The sequence below is a fragment of the Apostichopus japonicus genome, chromosome 5, assembly GCF_037975245.1.
Source record: "Apostichopus japonicus isolate 1M-3 chromosome 5, ASM3797524v1, whole genome shotgun sequence".
Taxonomy (NCBI): domain Eukaryota; kingdom Metazoa; phylum Echinodermata; class Holothuroidea; order Aspidochirotida; family Stichopodidae; genus Apostichopus; species Apostichopus japonicus.
In genome coordinates, this window is record NC_092565.1 from 17,355,081 (window position 1) to 17,372,128 (window position 17,048).

Below are 17,048 nucleotides of genomic sequence, written 5' to 3' on the forward strand. Positions count from 1 at the left end.
CTCAGTGGAAGACATTTTATGATGCAAATGTGCCACCATGTGCCACCATTTACATACGTATATGCCACCATTTACAATCGCCACCATTTAAAAACGCCACCATTTACGTACGTATAATGTATGTCAACATTGAGAACACAACTACTATAGGCTGTCAAAATCTCACAAATGCAATACTGCAGTGCATAGATATAATATATTGTACTATACCGTTGAATGGCTGACATCCCCAGATAACCATTTAAGTACTGTGGCAATGTGGCAATTTGGCAATGTGGCAATTTCTAGTTAGGTAAATGGGAAAGTGCAGATGCGGAGTGGGAGACGGGTAAGAGAGTAGCGAAGTAAATTGTGGCAATTCTCTATAGCTAACCCTGCTTGTTGAAGTAGGAGCATGACTGACCATTATTTGACTTTCTAGCATATTTAGAGCCAATTACAGACGACCATTTGTAGCAGCTATTGGTATCGAAACAGGGACCTTTTTACTGGTTGTATTTTCAGACATAACTAGTTTTGTAGAAACATGCAGGTTGTACTATTGACAATAAATGATTGCCCAACTGGTAACTGATAGGGCTCAGATAATATATGTGCAGACAGCGACTGCATATCATTCTGAAAAGTTTCCATCAAGTTTTATTACATTTCTCCAAAAGAAATTTGTATTGTTTGTCTGAGCCTTTCAGTCAATATGAAAGAATAATGGTGCTATCATATACAGTTGTCAAGGCCAGAGATCTTCCACTCCTAGTCATCCTCGATACCAATTCAATATGAGTACCACAATGCTCCTACACAAAAAAAAAAGGAAACCTAAAAGATCATGATCCATGGGTGAGTCATACATATATACAGTGACAAGCTACTGCTTGTGGGTCAAGTAATATTAAAATCAAGAGTACATGGTCTCCGGGAAAGTATGCACAACTGAGTCATTATACGTATCAAATAGCAGGAAAAATCAGTTATGGTATGCAGGCACAGCGAACATACACAGGATATTTTTTGGGGGTGGAATGGTCGAAACCTGACCTTAGCTCGTTAGCACCACACAACAGGCAATTAAATATGACACTTGAGAGGGGATTTTGGCAAGGACGTGGGTAGTAGGGGTGGGGGTTAAGGATTGATATTTGCGAGGAATGTTTGACCCCTACTGCAGGTCTGCATAAAAATGCCCAGACAAAGTTCTAGTTCGCCCACTGAAGAGACGGTGGTTGCCACCCTGAAACTACGATGAGGTCAGCTTTGAGGGACTTATAGCCAGAGAATTTTTTTTATTTTTTTTATAGAATAACAACACACTCTTTGGCACAACCACTGCATAAACAACTTTAAGCACTATGAAAAGATTTGAGGTAAAGTAGTTGGACGGAATGTTTAAATGAAAGGCAAGTCCAGGAATGGTAAGAAAGTTTTGTCGAACAGTTATGAAGCACGTGGATACAATAATATATCATCCTATATAAGATATAAGAAAAAATATATATATGCACCCAGCAAAAAAAATCTTACAACGGTAAACTATGGTTAAATTAGGGTAAACATGGTAAATTAACCACAGTAGCCCTATGTAGAATAAAATTATGGTGCATACTTAGTTTACAAAAACTATACAATCAATATACTGTAAAACTGTTTAACCATTATACTGTAGTCATGCATTCTTTTGACTGCAGCATATAGACCAAATCTGGTGCATATAAAATAGTATACCAATAGTAATAATATGGTAAAACTGTGGTACAACTAGGTAAACCATGGTACAAGCTGGTAAACCTTGGCACAGGTATGGGGTAAATTTGTGGTTAAATTATAGGTAAAAACCATGGTTACCGTAAGGCCATAGTACACATAGGGTAATTATCAGGCATGTCTCACAATCAATTAAAATACTACCGTTTTACTGCATTTATACAGTAATGTGCAAGAACTGTTTAGTTGGCATAGTAGATGATGAATCTTTCGATTATTCTCCGCATTTTAAGCTTCAATCACACCACTCACCCAAAAAGAGTGAGCAAAGGAGCGAAAAGCAAGACATAGAAGACGGTTAATAGGTGACAAATACTTCCTCTAAATGTGACCACGAGTTATGGGGGATTTGCAACGTTCCTACCAAGGGGGCAGCAATATCGGTCCTAGCAAATCGGGTGTCAAACCACAATTAATTGCTCCCATTGACTGACACACTCAACTTTATTTATTTACTTTTATTTATTTAAATTTTATTTAATTGAGGGTAACTCGGTAAGCCAGAGCTTATCTACCCCAAGGCCCTCAGTTACAAAGACAAATTTAAAGATATTGTATTAAGAATCAAACAATCAAATGAATTTTAAGACAGACAGATACACGAATAAAAGAAGCAAATGAAAGAGTATAAAAAGAGCAGGTATAGAAATACAGACAATAAGAGAAGCGGAAGAATAAAACAACAGTAAATAGAAAACATAAAAAAGAAACCAAACAATGAAAACAAACAAAGCCCTGTAGGATAGTTAAATACGAAAGGAGCATAGGAATTAAATAAAGTAATGAAACAGATATATAATGTTAAAGTAGATAAATATACATTAAATGTAAGGATGAAGGAAACGTTTAAAACAATTTAAATTAGGAGCTTCTCTGATACTTATAGTTAAAATGTTCCACAGTTTTGCCCCAAGGTATGAAAATCGTTTTCTATGAAATTCGGTTCTTCCTCCGCACATATATAAAGCTGACGTTGAAGCAGAACTTAAGCCATGATTATGGATAAAACTTGTAAACGTGAACATATCTTTCATATATGAAGGAGTGTAACCATTTAGGGACTTATGCACCATCAGTAATCTTTTATATTTTACGCGTTGGTCAAATGTTTTCCATCTGAATTTGTCGAATAGGTCAGTAGATCTATCATCATATGATGCATCTATAGTATAATCCTAGTATCCTTCTTTTGAAGTTGCTCTATTCTGTTAATATCGTCACTTTCCAAGGCCGCTAAAGCATGTTAGTTTAAAACTGACATGACCTACCCACCACTGTACATTATGGCTGATGGCTGGGCTATCACAGCACATTCAACTTTTGCCACCATGACCGTTTTTGAGCTAGAAGAGCTCAAAGGTTAGCATAGCGCTTCCCAACAATTCAATTCAATTCAATTCAATTTCTTTATTCCAGTATAAATTATAAAATTTATAAGTAGGACACATAAAAATGATACATAAAATACGTAAACATGTACAAAAATGAAAGCATGAACGAAAACAAGAAATAAGATAGAGGATAAGAAGTTTTAAAGATTAAAAGGATTTTAACAGAGATTCTAAGAACCCATTTTGAATATAAATGGCTGCTCTGTAGATAAATGAGTTCTTAAAAAGCATAATTCTAAAAGATGAAGCTTTCTCTGCGAAATCTTCTTGTTTCATCCCGGATTTTCTAAAATGCCTCTAAATCACCTACAATCGTCCAGATTTGTATACCAGCAGTAGATTATTTCATCCTCTTCAACATTCAAGCATCAAAAAGAATGATGAAGAATGCACACAAACATATATAAATCAAAATTCAGTACGGTAGGTCACTTTAGGTTAATTTTCACCTAATTGTGTTACTATATACGGCTCTGGGTCCTAATCTATGTACGTCTCTGGGTACAAACAGACCGCATATGTCCTCACAGAGCCGTATATAGATATGGGTACTACTCAGACTGATCCCATATACGGCCCTGGTTCTGGGAACTAATGCGCGTGATCTAATACTGTTCACATTTGTATATCTCAACCTATGCACTATATAGTTGTAACAAGGCAACATGCATGCATGCATGCATATGAGCGGCCTGGTGACGGTAGACGAATCCACTGGAGCTTAATAGGAGGGGGTGGGAGGGAGGGATGTGGGTACAGGCGGACAGTGAGACACGTGACAAACGAAACATCGTTATTCTCAATGTGTTCATATGACAAACGTCCCAGTGCCGAAATAAAACATTGTTTTGAAGCATTGATACTAGTACGTGGAGATTCAACTTGGCTGGTGTGTATGTGTGTGTGTGTGGGGGGGGGGGGGGTTGGCTAAAGCATGTCGTGCAATGAGACCCTCTTTCATGTTTGTTTGACTCCGGCACATATGTCGAGTGCTTCTTGTTGTTTCTTGAGAAGAAAGGCAGAAAAAAAAGCAACCCCACCCCCAAACATCAGTAAAGATTAATCCATCGGTTCCTATAATCGAAGGATGTTTTTTCAATTAACAAACACGTTCAAAAAGTGTTTTCCTTGCGCTTCTCTTTCTCTTTGCTATCAATTATTAAGCATGTCATTGACTGTTACATAAAAAGAAAATTTCATGGCATAAAAATTGCAGTCGCCTGAACTTTCATCCAAGTTTAGTTGGAGGATAAGCCGAAAGTACTACCTTTACAAATAAAATACATTAAAGGAGAAGCAAACCTAGCCATAGCTTACCTTTCAATGGGACATATGCTAAAAAATCCTGCAGGAGAGGTAACTTAAATCGTGTTCCATTCCGGAGATGTTATAGGGTGCTTTATTTGTGTTATATCATAATATGAAGTGAAATCTTTTACTTCCCGTTTACATTGCTTTTCATAATTTCAATATGAGCCTAAACAGGTTTTCTAATGAAATCAATGCCGGATGATACCGGGAAACCAAAAGTATCTGCACTGACAACTGAACACATTCAGTAAATAAAATACAAATTTATGCATTATAGTTTTCTAGCTGCTCAAGTGATGATGTCATAGCTGGTCATGCTGAAGGCGGTATAGTCTCGCCGTAAATACCACTATATATTCAAAATGAAATAAGATTTTTTATTAGGGTTCTTCATTACATTAATCACTTGATAGTACAAAAACATTCGGCTACCACGAGTTGAATTATTTTCCAACCGGGTACATAATCATTTCAGTTTAAAAGAAACACACCAGTTGTAATGTTGGTTTAGCCCGTTTATGGCATCACGGTGATTGCGCAATGCATTCATCAAATTAAAGTGCATAAAACTGTAAATTATTTGACACTTTAACAACGAAATTATCTATACGGTGCTGGGAGTGGGGTGGAGGAGGTGATCGAGGGGCAGGGACAATGAGCTCCGTTTCTTAAGTACTATATGTCATGAAGCTCAGTCTTTATGTAAGCCCACAGGTTTGCTCGTTTTGTGAACTGTGGAGAGTGATATGACAGTATAGTAAGGTACTTTTCAGGATATTTATGTGGAAAGACAACATTGTAAACATTGTCGCTGTGCAAAGATCATCGCTCCGTAACGTCACTTTACGTAACAAGGGTTACTTTGTTACTCGTTGCATTCAATGATGTTTCCGTCCATCTTATGCATACCCAATGCCAATACAATTGAAGCGATGTTGATGAATATTACGATGCTGAAGATGATTGTAAATGATCCAGATATATCGAGAAGAGCACCTATGAAAACAAAGGAAGAAAGAACCAAAAAAAAAAAAACAGTTAAAATTAGAAACAGCAAGTATTAGAATGAAAACTTTACATAAAATGACATATACCCTGGGTCGGTATGATAGTGAACCGTACCTGAAACTTCCTACTTCCACACTCACCCGTTCCTATGCACAACAGTCATAATTAATCAAAATGATGAGTTCAAAAAAAAAAAAAAAAACGGAAATAAGTAGCTGCGATGACTGTACTAGATATAGTTATTGCAAATTTGATATTTACTTCATTCTTTCATCTTCGGAGGTAACCATTCTCGTTCCTTCCGAGAGGCTCTCTCCGGCCCACCTCCCGTTTTTCCCGCCCTTCTCACCCTACATTCTCCCACAAATTATAAGAATTTTGGTAGCGCACGCACCACTTTACCTGAAATTATCCCACCAAGTTGCATCAATGCACCGCTAAAGAAGTAACTTATTGCTACCCCCTGCCTCATGTGTACCTTGCAGACATATCTTGGTAGTATACCATTAAGGGCACAGTCTGCGTAAGCCAGTGAAAATCCACAGAAAAGTGACGAAACTGCAAGTGTCCAAAAATCTTGGAAGAAAATGTATCCTGATAAAGAAACAGTGCAAATAGTAGCTGGAATCACTGAACAAGTTATAGAGTTCATTCGATTGCTCCAAAAAACGAACAAGACCACAAGTTTACCAAAGAGACCTCCTATGCCACCGCATACTGATAGAAGTACCGCAACATCTGATGGTAGGCCCAAGGATTTTCCAAATGGAACTAAGAAAACAGCCCAAACAACGAAGGAGTAACTAAGTAATGAATGTATCATAATGTAAAGGGCAAATATTGGATGCCTTGTTGCAGGTTCAATGCTACATAAAATGAGAAGGTTGCCCATTCTTGTCTCTTCGGTCTTGTCCTCAGGGCCGGCTGATTCGTCCTTTCGGTTTGTCGACTCAGATGACTCATGGGCGTGGTCATGATGGACGGACTGAGGACATGGTGTCTTTGGTTTCATTAATACCCCAGATATCATACAATTCCATACTATTGCGCCCATTATCAAGTAAGACCCGGATAGTCCGTATTCTTCTCGTAGTTGTTCGAGCAGGACTGGGATGGCTGTTATCCCTAAGTATTGAAACAGCTCCCTCACAGAGTAGGCCACAGGGAAGGTTTCCTTATCAAAGTGTTCGAAAAATGTCATAATCAGCGAAAAATATAAGAGTCCTCCCCCGACAGCTGTAAATTAAAAAAAAAAATGTTTTTCGTAATGAGGAGGCAGATTTGGAGCACTAGAGAACAGTAAACTACACAAAGGCTGATCCATGATTTCTCGAACTAGATGGTGGCTGGTGGAGGGAAGGGTTGTAAGGGGGGGGGGGGCAGAAGGCATGTAGAACAGTACATATCGAAATTACTGCAGCATACTGGTGTGATAATCAATCATCGGTGAAGAGTAAGAAACGCTTACAAGTGAAGCGTAGCAATAACTATAATTATATGTGCATGTGTTTTTTCAAAGTCATATGTTTGTAGCATGGTTCCTTACACCAGGACTTCGATCGGTTGTGATCATGACAAACTTAGTGCATGTAGTATGCCAGATTCTTACACGTTATCGTCACCATTACAGCAAAGCTATATCCTTAAACAAAAACATTGTCTGAAAATGTTTGGGTAAGAACAAAAGAAGTATATTTCGTGCTACTTCAGCCCCCCCCCCCCCTCGGGACTCCAAACGGGGCCAACTCGGGTTCATTTTGGGAGCCCCCGTTTTGCGGGGCCAACTCGGGCGCCGTTTCGGGAGCCCCCATTTAATTAAGTAAGTAATTACACATGTACATGTCACCCTATGTGAATTTAACTCTTTCCACAACACTAAGGGCGACATTGGCGATTTAATGTAAATACGTCACACTGGACCATTGTTAGGACTCCAGAATGAGTGCTATTTATAATACTCCTTCTGCAAAGTACATGTAGCAAGGAATTTAATTAACTAATAAATAACACATGTACATGTTTCTTGAGCTTTGCTTTTGATCTGTTTGGGAGTCTTATCGAATCCAACAACCTTTTTTCCATTTTGGATATTCCGGGACAGTACTTTAGTTCCACATTACATGGTACACAAACTGCAGAAGGGAATGTATACACGTACACGTTTGTAACAGAAGTGATAGTACCAGACCAGCCAATGCACTAAGTAATATCCAGAATTTTTACTTCCTACGTGAACGCTTATTGGAAGTGTTAAATGTTTTTAGAAGATACCATGCAAGGTTCTTCAAGAAGAAACAGATTGAAGCAAAACTAGCTATAACGCGAATAGATGATATGATGTCATCGTTATATTGGAAATCGGCCCCTCTGGGAGCCGCAGACACCCGTTTTTTTTTGAGGGGGGGGGGGGGTGGGGCGGGGGCTGTCTCCCCTTTTTCGGGAGCCGTTTCGGAAGCCTTCGTTTAGCTTGTAAGAGTAATATAGGTATTTATATATGATAAAGGTTTACTTGTTAAAGTATATATAGGCCTAGGTATTAATATAAATATAAAAGTATTAATATTATAAGTATATCTTCTAAAGCAACCAGGCGCGTAGCCAGGAATTTGCCAAGGGAGGGGCGAAACTGTAGATTCGGGATTGCAAACTATCTAAGCGTAGCGCCACCATGATTGGCGCGAAACGTACAAGAAAATTTTGACTGAAATTGCCTCCCAGATCGCTGGAAATGGCACTTCCCAGGCCTTGTAAGTTGCATCTTAGCCTTTTCTCTTTTGAAAATACTAGCGATATCATTAAAACATATAAAAAAAAAATATGCTCAAGGGGGGGGGGGCGGCTGCCCCCTTCGCCCCCCCCCCCCCTTGGCTACGCGCCTGAAAGCAACGACGATAGATTTCAGTATTTTTAAATCTGAACGAATAGGATTTGCAGAACGCGTGATTAAAGTAATCAGTACAAAAGCTGTTACGCGATAATTCACATTGACCGAACCTTAGATATAACGACTTCAAATTTGGTCATACCGAACTTTATTTTCCAGTGATTTTCTACTGTAGTTCTAGGAATACTGAAGGGCGATACTAGGGGACAACAATGAGAATTAACTGATTATTAACAGTAAAGTAAATATCATCACTCTTCAGGAGTGAAAGTGCACTCTAAATAAGAAAGTATATTCACTCTTTGTGAAGAGTGAAAAATCTAAATTACGTCCCCAATCCCCATCCAGCTAAGAGTGAAATTTGAATAGTTTTAACTCCAAGGAATTTTAGAGAGTATGACACTTACTATAAGAGACTCCAGTATATCATTAATTATTTTATTTAATGTTACCAGTAAAACATACTTCAAACAAGGTTTTTGGTTATTGGTTATTACATTATAATATGCAGCAATACGGTTTTCAACCCGTCTTTGTAAACAGTGTTTGCCATGTCGGGCAAGATATTATCAGTACTTTAATAAATAATTGTTTTCATTGTTTTCGATTTTTCTTAAATATTGTTATGTTCATGCTGATATATGATAGCTTATGTTGTATACAGTAATTTAAGCATTAATCATTGCATTTACCAGTAAAACATACTTCCAACAAGGTTCTGGGTTATTGGTTGATACTTTATAATATGCAGCAATTAGAATACGTTTTTTTAACCGTCTTTGTAAACAGTGTTTGCCATGTCAGTGAAGATATTATCAGTACCTTAATAAATTATTTTTTCATTCTTTTCGATTTTTTAAAAATATTGTTATGTTCATGCTGATATATGATAGCTTATGTTGTATACAGTAATTTAACCATTAATCATTGCATTTACCAGTAAAACATAGTTCAAAAAAGGTTCTTGGTTATTGCGGCATTATAATATGCAGCAATTACTATACGTTTTTTAACCCGTCTTTGTAAACAGTGTTTGCCATGTCAGTCAAGACAGTATCATTAGCGCAATACATTCTCTTTTCAATTTTTTTTTTAATATCGTTATTTTCATGCTGGTATATGATAGCTAAGTTTGTATACAATATTTTTAATTCGTGGCTAAAAAATGAAAACCAGTCAACGTTATACCATATGCATATTATAAACAGTTACTATATTCTGCTTAAAATGTTTCATGAAAATAATTTTTTCCGTTTGATTATGCAAGGCATACCAAAGGGCTCCACGTGCGCCAGGTTGAGTCCCAGGAATAATTATGTCACCAGGACTACATTAATTCGTGGTGTAAAAAGGGGCATATATGAGAATTACATTCCTGGGCCTCCTTAACTGACCCGAGTCCTGGGGACATATAGCCCCACTTGACCTCCCTTCTCGTCTGGAAATATACGACTACACATTTAATGCATGCGTGAAAGCAATTTAGTTGCATTATAAACTTCAATGAACCTCTCAATATTCTTTTCATTGGACTATATATCTGCTACAAGTATCACATGCTAGATTATTTGTAATTTGAAGACGTAAATGAGTTTTACCATACGATTGTACGACACAAACACAGAAAAATACACTCATATACTGAAGCGTTTAATTAATTAAGTACGTAGGTTAACTATTCAATATGGTTTCAGTAGGCTATTTGCTAAACGGATCACTTGTTACAACCAGTGAGGTTTGGTGTTTAATCCTACGATAAATTAGTGTTATCATAACATTGTACAACACATACCGATATATGTGATTATGCGTAGAATAATTAAATACATTTAATTCTTCAATATTTTTGCATTAGACTATAATGCTAAAAGTATCACATGGTATAGTAAGGTTCTATGGGCAACGTTTTGTGACATATGATTTGTAGGCCTACAACAGATACCGATACGCATACTCATACACTGCAGAAGCGCCAAATTACATGATCAATATTCAATGTTCTGAATATAGGTCAATACTGTTATTCACATGGACATTACCTGAGATTCCTGTGAATACGAACAGCTGATAAATAGTTTTACCAAGCAATCCATTGAGCACGAATCCAAGACCAAATAGAAAGCCACCGGTTACACCCACACTCCTGTTTTGGAATCCCTTTAGTAGAGGAGCAGAAATTCCAGCTGCAAAAGAATGATCCTGCATGAATAAGACATCATTCTAAACGGGGCAGCCGGTTGAGGGGAGCAAATTGTCAGTCTTGTGGAAATCAGAGCCACATCTCTCACTGCATGAAATAAACTTCTGCTGTCATACCTTATTTTATAATGCTTTTGTGCGGCCGGTGCAAACTTCCAGGGCCCAGGCAGTTGGGGCGAGATGTCAAGGACCGAAAGAAGTAACCAGTCATTCGCTGCAGCTCGCAGTTGGCCATAGGCCTGCAAAACAGCTATGATTTATATGACACATGCAGTCAGTTGGCAAAACACACCCCCCCCCCCTCTAAAAATAGGAGCATTTCAAAATAAATATTTTCCTAAACAAAGACAACCTGCATGAGAGTGCCCTATCCAGTCGTCTTGAGGTGCCAAAATAAAACGTCCTCAAACAAGCCCAACAAACCATGTATTGTTCACATTGATTGCATGTAGATTCTCCTTCGGGGGCTCATTTATATTGTAGCACCCGGCCCTGTTGGTCCTTACTACGTCATTGAGTACTACCAACTGTAGTATGTAGCAAATAATAAATCAAGATAGCATTGAAACATATAAACAGTTAAGCAAACATTCACAGATTTGGGTAAGTTAGATTTCCTTAATTACGTTAACACAGTAACATTATAGAGTTAGATATACACAATCATTTGTCAAAAATGTTAAAATTTGATTCGATATTGTGATAGGAATATTATGTGAGCTTACCGACGATGTATGCGATTGATGCTTGGAAAGTAAATATCCATCCAGCATAAATATTAGAGGTGTTGTACGCTATCACAAGATCATCAAATAATACCCCGAAAGCTTTGAACGTCCCGCTCTGAAAGAAAACGACTAAAATACCCGAAAATAAGATGTCAATTGAAACGAACAGTTTTTCCAACGTGCTCTTCGCCATGTTCGCCTCAGAATTAACCAGTCACCGGTGAAACAGTGTGATGGCGTTGTTATATAAACCACCGTGTGATGACTCCTTGTGGCTGCGAAACTTTTGTTGAAGTAAAAAAAAAATTAATAGAGTTGCAGCGCACGAAACTGAAAAACAAAACTAGTTCCTTCATTTGCATTTGCACTAATGGAAATTCGATCACGAATGTTGATATTATACAAATGTAGATATACCGTCTGGATATTAAACATTTAATACGCAAATTCAGCGGATGACAAGCAAACAGTTTGGGGGTGACAACAAATTTGTATAAAATACAATGGGGCACACAAGGGGGTAAAGGAGTTTCGGGTTTGTTTTACCGGAGCCGACTGAGGAGGTGTAATTGTGTTAATGGTGGGGGAAGCATCATGACTGGGGGTGAAATTCCCGAATGTACTTCCCTCACCCGCCTCATGAAAACTTCTATGCTCCAGCGGTAATGGAAAGTGAAGAATTTAGCGTGTCAGTCAATGGAGCAACTAATCGCGGTACGACACCTATATTTACACTCTGTAAACACTCAAAGCCGTATATTGACTTTTCAAAGCATCGTAGAAGGTATATATATGATGGTGCTGTCTTATCCTTCTATGTCCCATCCTGCCCTAACCTACTGTTAAGACCCGGATCTCTCGATCCCACTGGCAGCGGGGACCCAAGCACCAGCCCACCAAGTCACATAGAAACTGTGAGACGGAGAGAGGAAAAACAGTTTAGTTATTGTTGTTATAACGTTAAGGCACATGTTATTCAATCGCTGGGGCTCCGCCCACTATACACGCTATTGAACGCCAAACAAACAACAAAATTTTGGGTAGGGCACCGCTAATCATACCCATAACACTACCAATTCCCCACCACCACTCCACTTCATGATAACGTTCATAATAATAGCTTGTTATTTGTAGATCTAAACATACTAAAATGTTCTGACCTATCACCCGTAACATTTATTTATTGCTGTAAATCCAGAAATACGTTTAAATTGTCTGATAGAATTGTGTAAGTGTCTGTTAGAATTGCATCATATTATGTTGGTCGGACTGGTGGTGGTTTGGGGTGGTCGGAGAGGGGTGGTGCAGCTGGTCGTGCAATGATGAGCAGATCAAACGCAACTGATAGTGCCGTATCTGCTTCGTCGTAGCGGCCTTTGAAAGTAAATTGCCTCGTTCTGGGAGTAACTAAAAAATGAGTCATGAGATCCAGTCGTGCATAGGTTGAACAACTTGCTCATCTATGTTAACAAAGTTATTTTGAAGTATCAATTTTAAAGTTTATTGCTACATTCCATTTTTTACATTTTGAACATATTAGGATAAATAAAGATGGTATCAAATACAGTAAACAGTAAATATAGAGTATCGAGAAAAAAAAACTTAGGGGGATGGAAGTAAAGGTCAGAACCAGATATGAGTGTATATTTTTCTGGTTTGGTCCCTTTGTTACGCAGATTGTGCAATGTACAACACCCACCCCAACACCCCTCAGTTATAATTATGGTGCGGGTATGCAAATAGTCTCTCCTTTAGTCCCTCTCTCAACTGAAATCTGCATTGCTTGGTTTTTAGTAGGTATGAACATATGACAAATGACTGCTATTCGCTGTCTAGCTGTTTGTGATGACAAGTTACGGACAATATGCTGCCAGTAGATAGTATCTCACTTCCATTTTCCTTCCACCACACCCGTGACCCACCCAAATAGTTTTGAAATTATACAAGTCCGTCATCGTGGTTCCTCTTACTCTGGTACGTCAGAACCCCATAAATTACAAGCACTCTCAAGTTCCTTCCCATGGTAAAACAGCTTTGCCTGTTTTTTCCCCCTTCCTCTTCCCTCCCTCCTTTCCCAGCACTCCTTTCCTATTCTCTTTCGTATCCTTAGTGCCCTCTTCCCCTTGTTTACACCGCTATGCAAAGCATTGAATACCATTGAAATTGACCTGTACACAGAATTTCATCAGTAATAATACATTCCAGCTGACATACGTATCGGCTTAGTGGTCACCTTCAGGATATAGCACAATGATTTGATAAAACCAGAAATCCGCATCCGTTAGTTTGTTGACGGCTAAGTCCGTATGCTACAGTGGTAATCATTTGCGACCATTTAGAAACTCATTTAAAAATTATATGGTCTGTATTTAACTCTGGCAATATAGAACAAAGTACATTATTTGTTGATTACCGTTGAATGTAAGTTGGTCAACATCCTCTGTTCACAACAATCATTTGTCCGGGAGGATTAGACTATCGTCAGCATACGTTGGGCCCCAACAGGGCTCTTCAAACCGTAGAAGAACTCATCATACAGTGACAGCCCCAAAACTGATTGCATTCACCCTGGCACACGTTGCAACAGATACTGCTTCCGAAATTCATCAGTAATGCTGCATTTTCAACAAACTGAAGTCTAAACTCTGCTTTCAATGTCAGGTTGTTTCATAGGACTCAGATACGGAGGTTAATTACAGCTTCAGGTCTAGGCCTAGAGTCTGATCCTGGTGAAGTCAAGGGCAGGGAATAATTTACTTATTCCACTGCTGTGTAACATTTTTAAATATTATAATTCCTTTGTACAAAACTGCTATAGTCCTTCCTTGATGTGTCTTATTTGCCCATTTTGTATAGCATTAGCTATTCTATGCCAGAATGGAGAAATTATTTCTTGAAAGATCCTTCTTGCAAACGGTATGAAATTAATTTGGTGCCGTTTAGAAATTGTGTGCCATTGTTTTAGACATCTTATCAAGTATCTTTCCTAAAATCTCTGGAATCTAGTTTATGTTAGGCTCGCTTCAACAAAGTATATACAGGGGCGGATCCAGGATTTTGAGAAAGGGGGGCCGACATCCCGATGGTAGCACTTTAGTAATCTGCGTCCTGGGGGAGGGGTCTAGGGGAGGGGCCAGTCCTCCTTGGAAATTTCTGGTTAATTGTGAGTGCTTAGATGCAAAATAGTGAAACATTTCACGTTTTTTTGTGCACATATTTTTTCTCGATAGACACATATTTAAGAACGCTCAACAGTGCATGTACAATGCATACACTATTATTGCGTCGATTCGTTTTTTCTTTTGCGCGAAAATTATGACGCCAGATTCACCCCAAGAAAAAACATAAAACAAGATATGTTCAATGAGATAATTATGATATACTTATTAAATGAAAGGGGGGTGTAGGCGGTTTTACACTATCTAACGCAACAAATTTGATTTGCCGACGGATCTGGAAGTGGTGAGTGAAATGGGGGAGGGGTCTAAGGGGAGGGGGTGTCCCCTCCCCTTTGGATAATTTTCAGTTTTGAAACGTCCTCAGATGCAATCTGGTGCATATTTTAAGTCAAATTGGATTTGCCGACGGATCTGGAAGTGGTGACTGAAATGGGGAAGGGGTCTTAGGGGAGGGGGTGTCCCCTCCCCTTTGGAAATTTTTTAGTTTTGAAACGTCCTTAGATGCAATCTGGTGCATATTTTAAGTCAAATTTGATTTGCCGACGGATCTGGAAGTGGTGACTGAAATGGGGGAGGGGTCTAAGGGAGGGGGTGTCCCCTCCCCTTTGGAAATTTTTTAGTTTTGAAACGTCCTTAGATGCAATCTGGTGCATATTTTAAGTCAAATTTGATTTGCCGACGGATCTGGAAGTGGTGAATGAAATGGGGGAGGGGTCTAAGGGGAGGGGGTTCCCCCTCCCCTTTGGAAATTTTTTAGTTTTGAAACGTCCTTAGATGCAATCTGGTGCATATTTTAAGTCAAATTTGGCACCGTAGAATTTCCATTTCGATATTATTTTTATGGCAGTCGGCAGAAGAAGAATTAATTGGGACCAATTATCGAACTGTGTTTTCTCTTTCACCGATCGTTGAAATAGTGAAACTTCGTGATGAAAATGTTCAGAAAACTTTCCGATAATGAGAAATAACAACATTCATTGATATACAAGCGAGAAACGTTAAAAATTGTGTGCAATTCGTGAGCCGTGCCCTTAAGTTTTCCACGGAGAACGAATGACATCTGCGATGACGTCATTCTGAATAGAGGATAATAACAACACGTTGCACACGATAGCACGACTCATGGGCTACGGCCTATACGGAAGCCTTTAATTCCATTTCTTTCACTGAGTTGCCGGCGATTCTGGCGCTCGCTTAGCTGAGCCTGGCTACAGTAGCTATACTGACGGCCGTGACATTATCAGTTATTTGCCGAGAGGTTTTTAACTTGCAGGCGTCGGGTGATTGGATTGGTGAATCAGTTTATCAGATGAAGAACTGGAAAATCGAAATAACCGATAAAGAAGCTCCGTTCTCCTTTTCTCTATTCAGCTTTCCTTCTTTCTTCCCCTTCCGCTCTCTTCACCTTTTCTCCTTTTGCCGACAGACCCAAAATTTGCCGACAGCGACCAAATTATTATATACACTACCCACCCCCCCCCCACCCCCGCTCGCTACGCCCCTGCACGCGGAATTATCCAAACTGTTTCCAAAAGAACCGATTCTAGCCTATACAAAAGGGCCCAAAATCTCAAAGGTTTACTTGTTAGCTCAAGGTTTTTTCATACTAACGAAGAATCAGCTGACTCTCAAGGTTCACACGAAGCTCTTTTAGATGCTCTTATAGCTGCACTATGAGTCCATAAAAACTCGTGCACAGAAAATAGATGCATTTTGAGAACGAGACGCCCAGGCCAAATATAAAATATTCAAAGGCTACTACTGATGAAGCTCCTCCTATAAAGTTTGAGAGCAGTAACCGGTCTAGTTGGTCATAAGAACCTACACTAGTCTCTCCTACTATTAACAGTACACTCAATTCACCTAATAGGTGCAATTATGTTTCACCACGAGGAGCATGCTATAAGTTCATGTTCCTCGGGCCCTCCCTTAAAAATACTTCAGGTTCTTGGCGACTACGTTGCGTTAGATAGTGTAAAACCGCCTACACCCCTTTCATTGAGATAATTATGATATACTTGCTAACTGTGCATTGATTTTCCCTGACAGTAATAGTCAGCACTATAGTACTGAGCCGTATCTAATTAATACGTGATGTCGCGTAGGCCTGGTAATTGCCTTAGTTTCAAATTTGGAATAAAAACGATCGCGTTTCAGGGAAGAGCAGCTGGATATATATTAGGCTTTTCTTTCACCAAGTTATGCCTATTAGGAATTTGAAGTACTCCCACATAAAAAAACGCAACTGATTTCCAAAAAGGGGGGGGGCCGGGGCCGGGTCGGCCCCCCCTGGATCCGCCCCTGATATAGGTTATGCTATTTCATGATACCGGGCCATATGCAACCTAGGCTTGGCCTGACTTAGTGTAACTTCTGTAAGGACCTAGCATTAACTTGTTTAAAGAAATACACAACCAGTTACATTGGAGTGTATTTTGATTCTTTCAAGGTTGCTGATGTTCAAAGGATGTACTTGAAAAGTATGTCGAGCTACTGTCGCGTTTCCTTAAATTTACTTCTGATACTGGCAGGGCCGGATCAAGGGGGGGGGGGCCGAAGGGGGCAATGGCCCCAGGCCTCCCACCAAGAG

General features: G+C 39.1%; 1 protein-coding gene across 1 annotated transcript; it reads right to left on the minus strand.

Annotated features, from left to right (window-relative positions):
• Nucleotides 1-336: 336 nt before the first annotated feature.
• On the minus strand, nt 337-11,968 carry LOC139967879 (monocarboxylate transporter 7-like). Its single transcript, XM_071972058.1, has 4 exons — nt 11,277-11,968; nt 10,392-10,535; nt 5,871-6,704; nt 337-5,456 (listed from the first exon to the last, which is right to left on the minus strand). The coding sequence occupies exons 1-4, from the start codon at nt 11,470-11,472 to the stop codon at nt 5,326-5,328; spliced, it is 1,305 nt and encodes a 434-aa protein (XP_071828159.1). The 5' UTR covers nt 11,473-11,968; the 3' UTR covers nt 337-5,325.
• Nucleotides 11,969-17,048: the final 5,080 nt, after the last annotated feature.

What these genes read in the sequence shown, in the direction of transcription:
- LOC139967879 (XM_071972058.1), bottom strand. Translation starts at nt 11,472, where the DNA reads ATGGCGAAGAGCACGTTGGAAAAACTGTTCGTTTCAATTGACATCTTA. An exon ending in ATCAATCGCATACATCGTCG is followed by an intron (nt 10,536 to 11,276) that starts GTAAGCTCACAT and finishes ATTCTTTTGCAG; the next exon opens with CTGGAATTTCTGCTCCTCTA. An exon ending in CGTATTCACAGGAATCTCAG is followed by an intron (nt 6,705 to 10,391) that starts GTAATGTCCATG and finishes TTTAATTTACAG; the next exon opens with CTGTCGGGGGAGGACTCTTA.